The sequence below is a fragment of the Taudactylus pleione genome, unplaced genomic scaffold, assembly GCF_031769625.1.
Source record: "Taudactylus pleione unplaced genomic scaffold, aTauple2 ptg000256l, whole genome shotgun sequence".
In the NCBI taxonomy this organism is placed as follows: domain Eukaryota; kingdom Metazoa; phylum Chordata; class Amphibia; order Anura; family Myobatrachidae; genus Taudactylus; species Taudactylus pleione.
This window is the reverse complement of record NW_028284658.1, coordinates 25,947,057-25,961,305: the sequence shown is the minus strand read 5'-3', so window position 1 is coordinate 25,961,305 and position 14,249 is coordinate 25,947,057. Positions and strand designations below refer to the sequence as shown.

General features: G+C 42.4%; 1 protein-coding gene across 2 annotated transcripts in view; it reads right to left on the bottom strand.

Moving 5' to 3' along the window:
* PLEKHH3 (pleckstrin homology, MyTH4 and FERM domain containing H3) overlaps window positions 1–14,249 on the bottom strand; it is a 91,794-nt gene that overhangs the window by 13,327 nt on the left and 64,218 nt on the right. The window contains exons 7-9 of one of the 2 annotated variants that reach the window (XM_088480757.1): window positions 9,281–9,575; window positions 7,835–8,042; window positions 12–148 (exon numbers count right to left, since the gene is read on the bottom strand). In XM_088480757.1, coding sequence (XP_088336883.1) covers window positions 12–148; window positions 7,835–8,042; window positions 9,281–9,575 — 640 coding nt within the window. The remainder of the gene's footprint in view (window positions 1–11; window positions 149–7,834; window positions 8,043–9,280; window positions 9,576–14,249) is intronic. The other variant, XM_088480758.1, reaches the window with a different exon arrangement.

Here is a 14,249-nt window from a genome sequence, read left to right as displayed (position 1 = left end):
AGTCTAATTACTTTTCAAACCTGGTGAGGGTGTCAGCAACTATAGTGGCTTTGCCCAATGCTTGTTCGTAATGGTTGTTCTGCTCATAGAGGGCAAATATGTTCCGACTGCAACTCAGGTTAAGTCTCTTAGTCAGCTCTTGGACCAGCTGTTTCAGGAGACAAAATTAAGAAAGTTTAATTAAGTTAATTAAAAAAAAAGCCACTAGGAAGCGATCATTGGTCCAAGCTAGACAGTGGGGAAATGCAAAGTTGCACATAAATCCATTCTGCAGGCAGATCTTGCGATGTTTCACATTGAGCATGCTCCGCAGCCGATCGTATATATCTACATGTGATTCTGAGACGTACATATCTCAGTAGCATCTCCGCTGCGGCTTCATGGGTGTACCAAGGTATTTACACATAAGCTAAATCGTTGCGCATATGCAGAGATCAGTCTGATTTCAGACATATCTTGCACCAAGGACAAGGCTGGTGCAACTGTGCGCTGATAATGATGATGGATATTTAATCAGGTGTATGGATAAGGGTGGTGAAGTCTCATAGATGCGTACTACTCTACATACAGGCAAATATCATCATTTGGTTCCGTGCACACAATGTGGGTGTAGTTACAGCTGACTTAAATGAGTGCAACTCTGAATCAACCTTAGCTTCCTAAACTGAATAGCCTAAAGAAGGGACTATTAATATAGACAGATCATTTCTTTAGTAATGCTGGACATACATGCTGTAATATCACAGGTGAAACTGCGCAACTGTATGTCCCTAAAACCACCACAATGCACGACAACGATCCAAATGAAATCATTATCAGGCACTTTCATAATGCAATCAGTTTCTCAATGGCCTGTATATGCGGGCACTTTTTCAACCTCCCAAAATAACCTAGTGAAGCTAGGTTGACACCTACAGTATGTGCATGACCATATTAATTCTCTTCAGCCACATCAAGTAACAGTATAACCCCGTGGCCAGCCAAACACAGTGCATGAGGAAACGGACGTAGGCTCTGCCAAACCTGTTGCTAAATACTGGTATTACCTACTTATCCATTCTATATTGCTTTTATTTTATTTTAGATTTTTTATGTTTTTATATGGGCAATTCCACATTAAAGTGGGCAAAGCTGCAACATGAAAATTTTTATTGAATATAGAAGAAGTGTTATATATATTTGGGAAGACAATTTATTCTAGTTTCCTAAACTGGTCACCTTTTTCCTCAAATATTAATTTCCTGAATGTTATAAGAATTTTAATAATGTCATGTGCTTGGCCTGTTTCAATGTAATAAACATCATGAATATTCAAATTTGCCTCACAAGAAGCATATCCATGTTGCTTTTGTTGCTTTGCAATTTCAAAGATGGCTACCAATGTAAAGAAGGCTAGGATGTTGTTTTAAGACTTTTGTAGATTAAATGGGTATGTATACTTTCTTTTATAACTACCCATGGAACCAACTGTTAATATTATTTTTGAATTTTTTTAAAAGTCATTATGATTTGGAACTTGGGACTTCAGAATTTTCTTGCTACTCAGATGGGCCAACAATCAGGTATATTTGAAACAACTCAAAAGTTAGCACATTCAGTCAAATTGATGGTTGCGGACTAACACATGGTTGTGGACTAACTGAAGTATTATTACACAACTTTACTAATTTTATGGACGGTTTTATGAATTCGGCATAACCTTTAATAAGATTTCACATGTTTATGGAGATTTAAGGATTGGAAATGATGTTTGCGCAGGTGCTGATATTGCAGTTATGTAGGCACACACCAGCGGATGACTCAAACTATGAACAGCCAAGTTACTTAACCCGTGGTGTTGGCTTATTGAAGTATAGGAAGTACAGCCATACTCACTGTTACATGCACACTGGTAATGGAGTGGATCAAGGTTCTATACAACTCACCAGACGGTGAGTGTATTTTTTAAACAGGAAGCGGTGCAGGGATGCTTGAACAGCTTTATATGCAAGTATCAACCTGGTCTCTCATAGGAGCTAAGTAGTAGACTTCTCTCTCCCACCATGTACAGACAAGATGGCCCCTGCACATGTACTGTAGTGATGACCCATAGCAGCTGCACTAATCACAGCGTTGAAAAATTACTTAGGTAAATTGCACCACTGCTCCCATCAGATGCTGTTATATTGAATGCACAATCACAGCTTTGAAAAATTACTTAGGTAAATTGTCTCTACTTTTATATTAGTAGCATTTTCTATAAAGGAAGTTTGGAATTTACTGTGTTCTACCCCCTTCTCACAAATTGTTTATCTTAGACTTTATTGCATCCCAATTTAGTGTGTGTTGAGAACAGGGGGTGGAGTCCCAATCAGTGAGCACACAGAGACATGTTGGTAGCTGAGTTATTAGTGATCAGTAAGGCTGCATTAGTCTGTGTTAGATGAAAAGTGTTAGATTATAAGTGTAATTACATTTTGATAACTATGACGGAGTTACGCCGGAGTTAAACTGGAGGAAAACTGAGGGAAAACATCCTCAAACCAGACCACTTTTAGAACGACAACAAGCAACATACTTATGTGAATGACCAAATTCCCCATCAGCTGCTGTATGCATATCCAGGAAGCTCCTTACTGCACTCGCTGCTTGGTCATTGCATGTACTCCCCTATCTGCATTCTGCTCGTGTTGATGGATCTTTGTTGTTCAAAACACTTCTGACTGGATCGGCTCTATACATTGTAATTTTTGCCTTCATACTACTGAACATCCTGTTTGTACTGTATTGCCTTTTTCCATTGCATCACATCTGTTCATTTTAAACATTCTTTATTTTGATAACTAATCCCTTCGCCCATTACTCACATACTTCTCTTTATATTTCACTTTTGGAGCTGCGCTCATACAATAGCAGCACTGTTCTTTTACCTGTATTTTTGAACATTTAACAACTTTTATCCAACTGTCTCTACATTACACAGCCTCCACTCCAGTTTTCATCTTGCTTATTACCTCGTCCAGAGCATGAACACCCTTACTTTAAACACCCCCTTATTCAGTGCCCACATAATCCTCTACTTTATCCATCCCTATCCTCCCTCTTGTCTCCTCCACTTGCTGTTCCCCCTATTTTCTCTCATCAGTCTGCTTTCCAACCCTTTGTTTCTTTCCTCCGCCTTTCCTGTTCCTCCACTCTCATTTATGTACTGTGTAAGGCGCCGTACATAAATAAAGGATAATAATAATAATGACAGTGGCCATCTTGGGAGAGAGCATGAAGCTTCCCTGGAGAACAGGAAGTCTGCAAAGTAGCAAACTCCTCTTTCAAATTTTTTGTAATGTAATGACAGGCTAGATAAAATGCTTTAGACAGTATATAATGCAGCCATGGGTGTAACTAGGTATTTGAAGGCCCCGTAGCAAACGTTTGTAAATGCCCCTATGTACCATCCAATGGTGAAAAATGTATATAACACATGTAACTGTGACAAGGAAGATAGGCCCCCCTCAGCTCTGGGCCCCATAGCAGCTGCACTATTTGCACCTATAGTAGTCACGCCCATGAACGCAGCTCCTCCTTTTTTCCTGTGTCTTTTCCTGTCTTTGGTATAGATAGGTCTGGCAGTATTTTTTTTTTTGTATAGGGTCCAGGTGAATGGCACAAGCAGCACTTACACAGATTCAGTGGCAGGGGTTAAAGCGATGCCAATGTTCCCATGTGCCATGATACTGATCTTATCGGGTCTCTCAATGGCTGGCCGTCCTTACTCTGTGAGGTTGCCTTGGTTCAGGTGGCTTGCCCACCAGTATTGGCTGCTACAAGTTGCCGCCAGTGCCTGCTAATGTGCCCAGAGATTCCAGCCATGAACATGCATGCAGCTCTGGGTCTTCCAGCAAGAACCTGGTTTCATGCCATTGTGTATAGGTAAAGGAGAATGCTACAGTTATGGAGCATTCACAGCTGCAGCACAGTAGAGCACTCCATATTTCAACAATATTTTCATAATCTCATGCAGAAATGTGCTTGTAATGATAGATCTACTCAAGTGTACATGTTTCTTTTTTTCTGAGATAGTGGCTCACTCAAGGGTGTAATTGCTGTATCAGCAGATCATTTTATTTCCTTTTCAATCCTCCATGGCAGCCATTACAATGTTAAAATGCTGTTTCAATATACTTTTGAAATGGATTTTCATTTGTTAGTCCGCAACCACTCTTGTTATTCTGCGACTGTACTTTTTTGTCAAATAAGTAAACAAATTAAATTAATTTTATATAAAACACATGTTGACATGACCTCTAACATGTACTGTATATCATAGAATTAAAATTGCTTCAATTGTAATACTTAGCTCACAGACTTTTTATTAAGTTGCGTTGCTATAAATGTTGATGTCTTTTGTGTGTTAGTCCACCACCAAAACTTTAATGGTCCTGAACATACACTATATTAACTTGGAACCAATGCATTATGTTTCATCCTACACTACATCTTTTGGAGTACCAACTCATACCACTTTCAGATTTGTCCCTGAAAATGTAAGACTAGATTATTAAGATCATAGTTCAAAATGTGTGCTCTGAATTTTAGTCTGCGACCATGGAATTGCCCATATGTATAATTGATTTACTGTATATATTATTACAATAAATGAACCAATTTTTATTACATATCAGAGATGTGAAGTAGAGAGAGATAAAGTACCAACCAACCATCTCCTGTCATTTTTCAAAAACAGCTTGTTAAATGGCAGTTAGAAGCCGATTGGTTGATACTTTATTTCTCTCCACCTCATCACTCTCCATGATTTGATACATCTCCCCCATAATCTTTTGGTGTTCAATTGATATTTTGAATCACTCTAAATACCGTCAGACATCGGGTTAATAAATGAATGTTTAAGGCGCATGTATATCCAAATGAGGGTGAGTACATTATATATCATCTGTAAAGTATAATATATTGGTTCCAAATTGATCTGTATCATGCACCACATTGTGTCTCCTACTATGGGCCGTATTAAATTTTGAGCGAAAAGTCCATTTCGGTGATACTTATTCGCCGATTACGTCATTTTCGCCTGTTTTGCCTTTACCCCGTATTCAATTTCAAAGACTTTTCGCCTAGGCGGAAAGTCAATGCAATGGACCCGGCGAAAAAGTTTCATCTATGAATAGCAGGCGGAAAAAAGTGCAGAATTGGGGATTTGGGGTGCAACGTTGCGGGAACCCCCATTCAGCCTTACCCCAAAAGTAAACTGCGTCAAAAAAAGTTTAAAAAACACTTAAGGACACCCCAAAAAAGTACTTTCGTTTTGGGGACGAAAAATAACAAATTTGGGGGACAAACTTAAAAACTAGCGAAATAGCCTCCAGGGGGGTCCCCAAGTATGCCCCAGGTGTTTTTTGATTGCAGGTGCTTGCAGCAGGTGGATTTCTCACGATTTTTAAAACTTCACTTTAGCAACTTTTAAATATGTTACCCCCCATTTTCATGTACCCCAAATTTGCTGGGACTAGTTATTTTTACAAAAAAAACCAGCTAAATGCTATTCTTCACCACTTATGCAAAGATGCTAATTACAACCCTCTGCAGGCCTATGTGGGGTTATCCATAGTGATCCCCAATGTCAGTGCATCTTTTGGGGGGTGTCAGGCTTATTTCCCCATATCTGACAGGACTTTTCGCCTGTTTAAGTTTCGCCAGGTCCCATTTTTGCGTCCTTTCAAATTGAATATGGGGATAAGCGGGGACGCGCGCGATACTTTTTCGCCTGCAAAACAGGCAAAGTAGGCAAAGTAGGCGAAAAGTCCGGCAGGCAAAAAGTCCGGACTTTTCGCCTCAAATTGAATACGGGCCAATATCGTTATTGAGTAAGAAAATGACAGGACTGCACAGAGATCAACGTTGCCTGAGCGACCACCGTAGGACAATGGTGTGATTTCTGTCCGAAGCTTGTTTACCACCAATCGAGGGCGAGCTGATTTACATTTACAGGCAGGAGTGGCTCTAGGCATGGGAAAGCTGGGCCGTCGCCCGGAGCGCCACTGTATCCGGCGGGCGCAAGAAACGCCCACCCTCCCTCTGATGCTATTGACAAAATGTAAACTCAGGGGGAGGGAGCGGAGGTGGAAAGAGGCGGCAACACAGGACAGCGCTGGGTGCAGCAAAGCCTAGCGCAGGCCCTGTTTACAGGTTATACAAATATCATTACAGTACACACTATTGTCACAACTTTTTTCCCCACATACTCTGGGATAGCCATTTGGCGAAATTCTTAATCATTTAGAGGATAGAGAGAGCGCCGGAAAACTAATCCCCCCCCCCCATACTACAGTACATATAACACCAGTCTAGTGCAGATTAGATTATTGAAAACCAAAATCTGACTATGTTATGGAAAACAAGGACTTGTGCAATATGTGCCAAACTTTTTCATTCTTTTGGTGAAAACTTCCATTAACGAGATTATATAATGTAGCTGTTGTATTTTTCAATATAGAATATGTAATTGTAAGAACTATTCAGTGGGAGCTGCTTATACTGGCTGGAAAACTTGCAGGACTTTACACACTAGTCCTAATCATAATCCCTTATCTCCAAGCATGATGGAGGACATGTATTAAAGTGAGGGCAAAGCAGAAATACAGCAGACCCTTGATAAGTAGTTCCTGTATGACATTTCTAGAAATATGATACCACTTACAGATCGGTGGCTTCTGTCTATGAAATCACCTCCTGCACCAGGTCTATAACAACACTACTAGTGCTCGTTTTTGGGATTCAAACTATGGCATGAAGACTTAAGCTGGCCACACACTAGACCAACTTACATCCCACCATCCAACTAGTTGATTGGTTGGAATGAAAATCTGGTAAGGAATTAAAGCAAATGACAATCAGCAATTTGCTCCCAAATGCTGGAAAATGGACAAAAACTGTTGTTTGTTAAATGTTTGATCTAAACAATTTGTTCAAACTTGTCTGACGACCATTTTCATCTGTTTTCTGGCATTTAGGAGCAAATTGCTGATCATCATTTACTCCTATTCCTTACCAGATTTTCATTCCAACCAATCAACAAGTTGGCTGGTTGGATGTAAGTTGGTCTAGTGTGTGGGCAGCTTTAAGCTGGCCAATCATCTAAAGATTATCTGTCCAACCAGCCAACTAGTTGATTGGCTTGAATGAAAATCTGGGAAGGTATGAAAGCAAATGATAATCAGCAATTTTCTCCCAAACACTGGAAAATGGATCAAAACTGTTGTTTGAACAAATAGTTTAGATCAAACATTTAACAAACTTGTCTGAATGACCATTTTCATCTGTTTTCTGGCATTTAGGAGCAAATTGCTGATCATCAGTTACTCCCATACGTTACCAGATTTTCATTCCAACCAATCAACAAGTTGGCTGGTTGGATGTAAGTTGTTCTAGTGTGTGGCCAGCTTTACAGATGTCCCAGATTTGTTCAATGAGATACAAGCTTAGGCACTGAAAAGCAACACTTTTTTAGCAGCAAGATTTGAAAGCAAGTCGCACAAGTCACAAATAAGAAGAAATGTACATCTTAAATAATAAAAATTTGCATGGTGTGTACAACAGTATTAAGATTTCATAAATGTCATGGCTCCGTGAAATAGCATATGCTAGTTATGAGTATGAAAATGACTAAGGTTCTTTCTGCATTACACATAGTGGACGGTACTTAGGCTCCTTGAAGCCAACCTCACCATAACCCATCGGGATGCTATGTAAGTGTAGCACCAAAGCTTCAAAACACATGTCATATCCCCACTTCATAGACAAGCAGCGACTAGATACAATTCTTAGCAACCATAAAAGCTCTCACCTCTCCAGCTGTGGTATGGGATGTGATTGGGACTTTGCAGACGCCTGCTCCTGGGTAGTGTATAGTGCACATCAGTTCCTGCCTCTGGATAAGCACTGAGATCTCCTCGTAGGACGGCACATACTCACGCTGGTTTGTCTTATCCAAGGAAGCTGGGATGAAGTCGGCATACTTCTCCATTTCTGTGTCGGGGTAACAGTTTCGCGTTCTAGGAAGGGGCAGAAAGAAATATCATGGAGACATGTGTCTTTGCTGCAGCAATTTTCTCTTAAAACAACGACTTAAGACCAAAATGCAAATCATTCTAATACTGCCGACTGAGACCTCTCAGCAAGAAAACTGGCCATATCCTATAGGTAACTGATTCCCAATAAGAGATCTATTTATCAATATGTCTATTTTGCCTGTGGTACTTAATATTTTGCAAAACTGCTAACCTCATCGATACAGAGGGCCTGATTCAGAGGTGCATCTATATGATAATACCGCGACCGATGATCTTCCTGCTGAAAGGCCCACTGACTCTGCGCTAATCTGTTGTGGTGCCTCTTTAGATGGTTTTTAGACGCACCATTGGTCACACCATCGAAGCTTACACTAGCCCTATGGCAGGTACAATTTCTCCTGATGAACATGGCGTCATGTGCCTGCTCTACGGTGGTAAAAGATGCAGTCGCTGCCAGTGACACGCCCGGGTGTGCCTAACCACCCCCCGGTTACCACCAAGAAACACCCATTGAATCCATAACTTCTGTGTGCAAATTCGCTCTGCTTTCCCGGACAGGAACCATTGTGACGTATGCGCAGTGCGACTCGGACGCATGAGCAGACATAAAACATTGGCCGCTTACGTGCGACTTTGACACTGCATGTACCTGAGAGTCAGGATCAGAATGTTTTACCACTGCGATTTATTAAAGTAGACCATTCGGGCAACGGTCTGCAAAAACTGGCCCTTGAGATGTTTACAATGACCTTTTTAGAACAAGCTGAAAGATACACTTTAAACCTGAGTGTTCTTGAACTGGGATATGGTTTACTGTAACTGTAAATGTGTCTTGGTTTCTTGTCTATTTTCCGGCTGTATGCACTATGCTATATTAAACTTGAAATATTCTACAAAAAAACACGAATAGTAAAAAATTCCATGAACTCTCATATGATATGACATGATTGTGTCTTTAAAACCCCATCTGTAGTGAGATATTCTTGTTTTTCTTTCAGCTATTGGTCAAGTTGAGATCCACCTGTTGCTAACCACTGTTTTAAAGCAATAGAAGGCAAACTGTGGGTGGCTTGCTGCCAAACTACAAGTCCAAGCATGCCTTGGACTTGTAGTTCCACAGCAGCTGGCCAAGCCCAAATTTTCCTAATCCCGGTCTACATGAGCTAACTACAGAATATGACAATCTCATCATCATGACTTATAAAGCATTTCTGACTTACCTCTGCAAGTGAAATCGGAAGAAACGAAGGACAGTAGGGCTGGGTAGGTAAGTGCAACTCATACAGGTAAGTAACTGCCAGTATCTGAGGTCAGATAAACTCCCTGGCTCCGGTGGGTCAGTGGTCTGCTTGATAACTTGGCAGTAAACTTCATCACGAAGAGGTCGCAGGTCTAGACATGTCTGGAGAACCCCCTGCATCAGTGGCACAGGGTCTCTCTCACTCTCCATTTGCTGAAGGGAGTTGAAAATTTTCACTGCCTCATCACGCAGAGTTGTATAACCCTTCATATGTGCTGAGAGAAACAGAGTGTGACACAGTATGATTTCAAGGCCAAGGACAAAGAAAGACCAAGCAGAGTTCTGGTATTATCTGCACTAGCTGAAACTCTGTATGGGCATAAATCCAAACCTTTTGTGTATGTGACCTGAAAGGACACTTAAGGTATGCTAAAAATAAATACATGTAAGAGCACAATTAGAAGTGCTCACAAACCATTTACTTCAACCCTCTCATAACTCTACACAACAACTTTATGTTTTAGTATCTGTTTCTATATGGTGCTCTGTAATACTTGCTCAACTGGTGTATTGGGAACAGGTGGCTGTTACCCATAGCAACCTATGAGATGTTTACTTTTAAATAGCAAATTGGACTAGGAAAATTACAACATTAGATTATCTGCTATCAGTTCAACATATGTTTCCTCTTCCACCAATTTTCACAAATGTTCATAGGACTTCTCAGGCAGACGCTCATTGTGACTGTTTACTAATAGGAAAAGATTTGTGGTCCAGCAACTACAGTATGAGAGTTCCTCCCATCAAATGAAACAAATATGAAATAGCATACATCTCAGTAATAATGCAGCAATCGTAGTAAAAGTGTCAATAGTTATATTTCAGTTTTAAGGCAGGTCTGTCATCTGATAAATATTCTTATATAGTTACTTACTAAAATATGCATGAATAAAATGACACATAAAATGTATTTTTCTTCATGAAATGTTTTGCTCTGTCACTTGTGTCTTTGGCATCATACAAATACTGAAGTGTAGAGTGCTGTCTTGTTGGCTACATCAGGCATCACATTAACCTTTCCCTGTTTCTCATAGGAACAGTCTTGACAAACCCAGAGCCACCAGCATCCACTGCTAATTCCAGGTCAGAGCGATGGGGCTGGAGACAAGCTGGGTAATTGTTACCTGCTGCGAGGCTGAAACAATACCCTGTCATAGTCCTGCAGAACTGGTGACATGATGTGCTACGTAATCTTAAACTGAATACGTAATGGTATCATTTTGGCTACACAATATAAAGGGACATTGTGTTACACATTTTGGGGGCTATCCATTTAGCAGCACTAAAGTAACGCTGCTAATTAGTGTTGCAAAGGCTACCCTATTAGCCCCGAAGTGCCGCCCAACGCAGGCACTTATCGTGGATATTTTTCGGGACCTGATGTGTCCCAACTAATAATCCACGATAAGTTCCGTTTTTTCACCACCTAAATGGCAAAAACACACAGGTCCGTGAGCTTATCGCGAGTCCTATGTGTTTTCGGGAGAACTATCCTGTTATTTTGACCAAAATAATATGATAGGGTGAAAAAAAACATTGGTGAAAAACGGGGATAATCCATTAGAACCCGAACAATATTCGGGGCTAACTGGATACTCCCCTTTGTGGAGGCAAATGTATCTTTGTCCCCCTTTCAGCTGCATTTACTTACCTGGCTCCTCACACTATTTTAAGCTCCTAGCTGTGCAAGAAGTGATGATGTACAGGCATCTACATGTCACTGTACCCAGAGGTCAGGGACCTAATTGTTCATACTAGATACTTGGCAGCTACTTTGGAGACACTAGTGTCTCCAATCATAGCCGGATTAAGCCTTCACAGGGCCCAGGACACTTAAGACAGGGCTGCCCGCCCCCACTCCTCTGGCCCTTCCCTTCTTGTCAGCGCCGCCCCCACTCCTGATTTGGCCCACCCCCATTTATTGTTTGTCCCACCACCACTCGTCATCCGACTTTTAGAAAATGCACGGGAGTGCACAGTACAGCTCTGTGCTTCGTCCCAGAAGGAGGGGGCTCAGAGTGGGGGAGCTCGGGACACCATGATACCTGTGCCCCCCCCCCCCTAATCCAGCTCTGCCTCCAATGAGATTGAGAGGTGGGACTCTGACTGCATTCTAAGGACATGTGGAGGAGTCCTGTGAAATACAGTAAATAAGTATTTTTAATTATTAATGCTGAAGATCAGGGAAATATCACATCACATGGGAATGCCACAACTTGATCACTTTTCAAATGTATTGTTCATCTCCCCTGACCTGCTTGGAGACAGGGGTCAGGCACATGTAGGGAGCTGCTAAGATCAAGGATGAGATAACAGTTTATGGGAAGGTCATAACTTCAGTGTAAGAAGAACTGAGAGCTTCCACTCCGTTGTGCCCTAGAAAAGGGGAAGGATTGAGCTTTTCTGTGCTGCGAGCTCTCACTGTACTATGGCTCTTGGCTTTAGGTAACAGCATACTGAGAGGAAGTATATTGCAGTTTTTATTTGGCAAGTTAAAATTCATAGTTTTTAACTCTCCAACTATTGTGGAACAGCAACTTTCAGCATGTTCCAGACAGACAGAAACAGGTTTCCTAAGTTTGACATCAATTGAAACTGATTGAAACAGTTGTATGCAAAGACGATGGTTAGCGTACAACTCTGATGTTTGAAGCACTGCGCATGCAGAAGGTAAATACTGCACATGTGCAGATCTCCTTCTGCGAGCTTGCTCACTATGCATGGATGCCGCGGCCTGGTTGCAGGTTATTGTATGCAGTTTCACTGGATTCAGCAGCATTAAAACACCGGCCATCCTGAGTAACCTGAAGGTTACACAGATGGCCGATGGTCATGCAGAGTGATCTTCGGATGCAGCAGCGGATCACAGAAGCCAGCAGGAGCCATCCATTTACAGAAGAGGCCTCCTGTGACATTAGCATGTTGAAAGGCTTTTCTGCAGCCTCCATTATCCCTGACATCATCCAATAAAATTGTATGACATCATTTATTTTAAATAATGGATGTCAGCAAACACATAGTTTTGCTTTTGAATCTTTTTATTTATACTAATGCCAGAAACACCCTGAGGGAGAAAACATATCCCTGTTGTTCATTTTTGTTGTTGTTGTTATTAATGTTGTATCTTTATTTTAGCAAAAATTGTAACCTGTATTGAAGAGAAGTAAGGGAACAAACGTGACACCCAAAATAAAGCTAGTTGCCCATGGTTGCTCTACATCAGTGGTTCTCAGGCCCTGATTCAGAGCCGGACGCTCTGACAGAGCGCTTGCTCTGAATCAGGGCCGTCCCTGCTCCTTTTTGGAGCGGCTTCCTGGCCGCTTGCATAGCTGTGGGTGACCACCCACAGCTATAGCGAGCGGCCAAAATGATGGTCGCGATGGTCAAGACCATCGCGACCATCGGGCTTGCGACGAGACCCTGCGGTACGGTCTCGCTGCCGCAAGCCCAGGAGTGCTTTTGGCTCTATCAGAGCCAAAAGCACTCCCACTGACATCACTAGTGATGTCAGTGATGTCATCACTAGTGATGTCAGTGATGTCACTAGTGATGTCAGTGGGGCCGGACCCAGATGGTAGGTGTTCCCATGGGAACGCTTCCGTCTGGGCAGCCACACCCCCGGCACGCCCACCAAAGGGGCCGCCTCCGAAGTGCACAAGCGTACTTGGGCACCATCGACCCGCTTGCGAGCGCTCACGAGCGGGTCTGAATCAGGCACTCAGCCCTCAAGTACTTCCAAAAGGTCACGTTTGTAGTTTCTTTAATCTTGCACAGGTGAGTTGATCTATGTTGCTAGGTTCAGTAGTTATCCCACCTGCTTCCACAGGAATCCTCAATACATGACCTGTTGGGTAACTGAGGACTGGAGTTAGGGACCACTTCTCTAGGGAATTGGAATCCCGACAGCGGCTGCCCAACATGGGTGAAAATCCTGATCGTCCCTAGGTAAGAATCTACTAACCTAACCCCCCCCCGACCCAACCCTCCTTAGGGGTGCCTAACCCTAACCTTCCCCCCAGTGCCTAACCCTAATCCCCCCCTCTAAGTGCCTAAACCTAACCCCCCCTTCCCTGCTGCCTAAACCTAAGTCCCCCGGGGGGGTGCCTAACCCTAACTTCCCCCTGGGGGTGCCTAACCCTAACCTCCCAGGGGGGTTCCTAACCCTAAGTCCCCCCCGGGTGCCCTAAACCTAACCCTCCCCCCCCCCTGCGGCTGTCCGCAGCGGCCCCCGGCATCACTTCGATCGAGATGCGGGGTGCCGGTCTCCCGGCGTCGGTAAAATGACAGGCGTCTAGATTTAGACGCCTGTCATTTAACCCTCACCAGGATAAAGCAGTCGAGAAGCCGGCCGTCGGGATTACGTCCGCCGACTTCCCCACTGCATACCCTTCTCTAGAACATGCTGGTCATGTGGACAAATAATAGTCACATGACAGAAAATGTAATATATGTCCTAAAAAACGGTTTATGGTTTTATAATAGAGATCTATTCTGCCTTTAGTCCAATACCACTTTAAAGAACAAACGTTAGAGTCACAGATTGACTTTCCGAGGGGGGCGGCACAAACAGCTATAAAAATGGATTAAGCAAAGCTTATTTTAGTTGCATCAGAGATGATGGGTGAATTTTAATATTTAATGTGGGAAGTTTGTGCTCTATTTCTGCCAGACTAGAGGGAGGGAGCCGGGACAAGGGATCAAAGGACAGAGAGTGAATAAGACATTTCGAAACTCCCTGGCGTCTGGGGTCCCGATGTGGAAACAATGATTTCCTTATTCTCTGGAGTGGGAATCCCCCTAGGGACAAGCTGCACTTGCGGTAAATGATCTGTTTGCGGATGATAAACTTGTAGACTACCTTTAATGTTTTAATTATTACATTGGACATG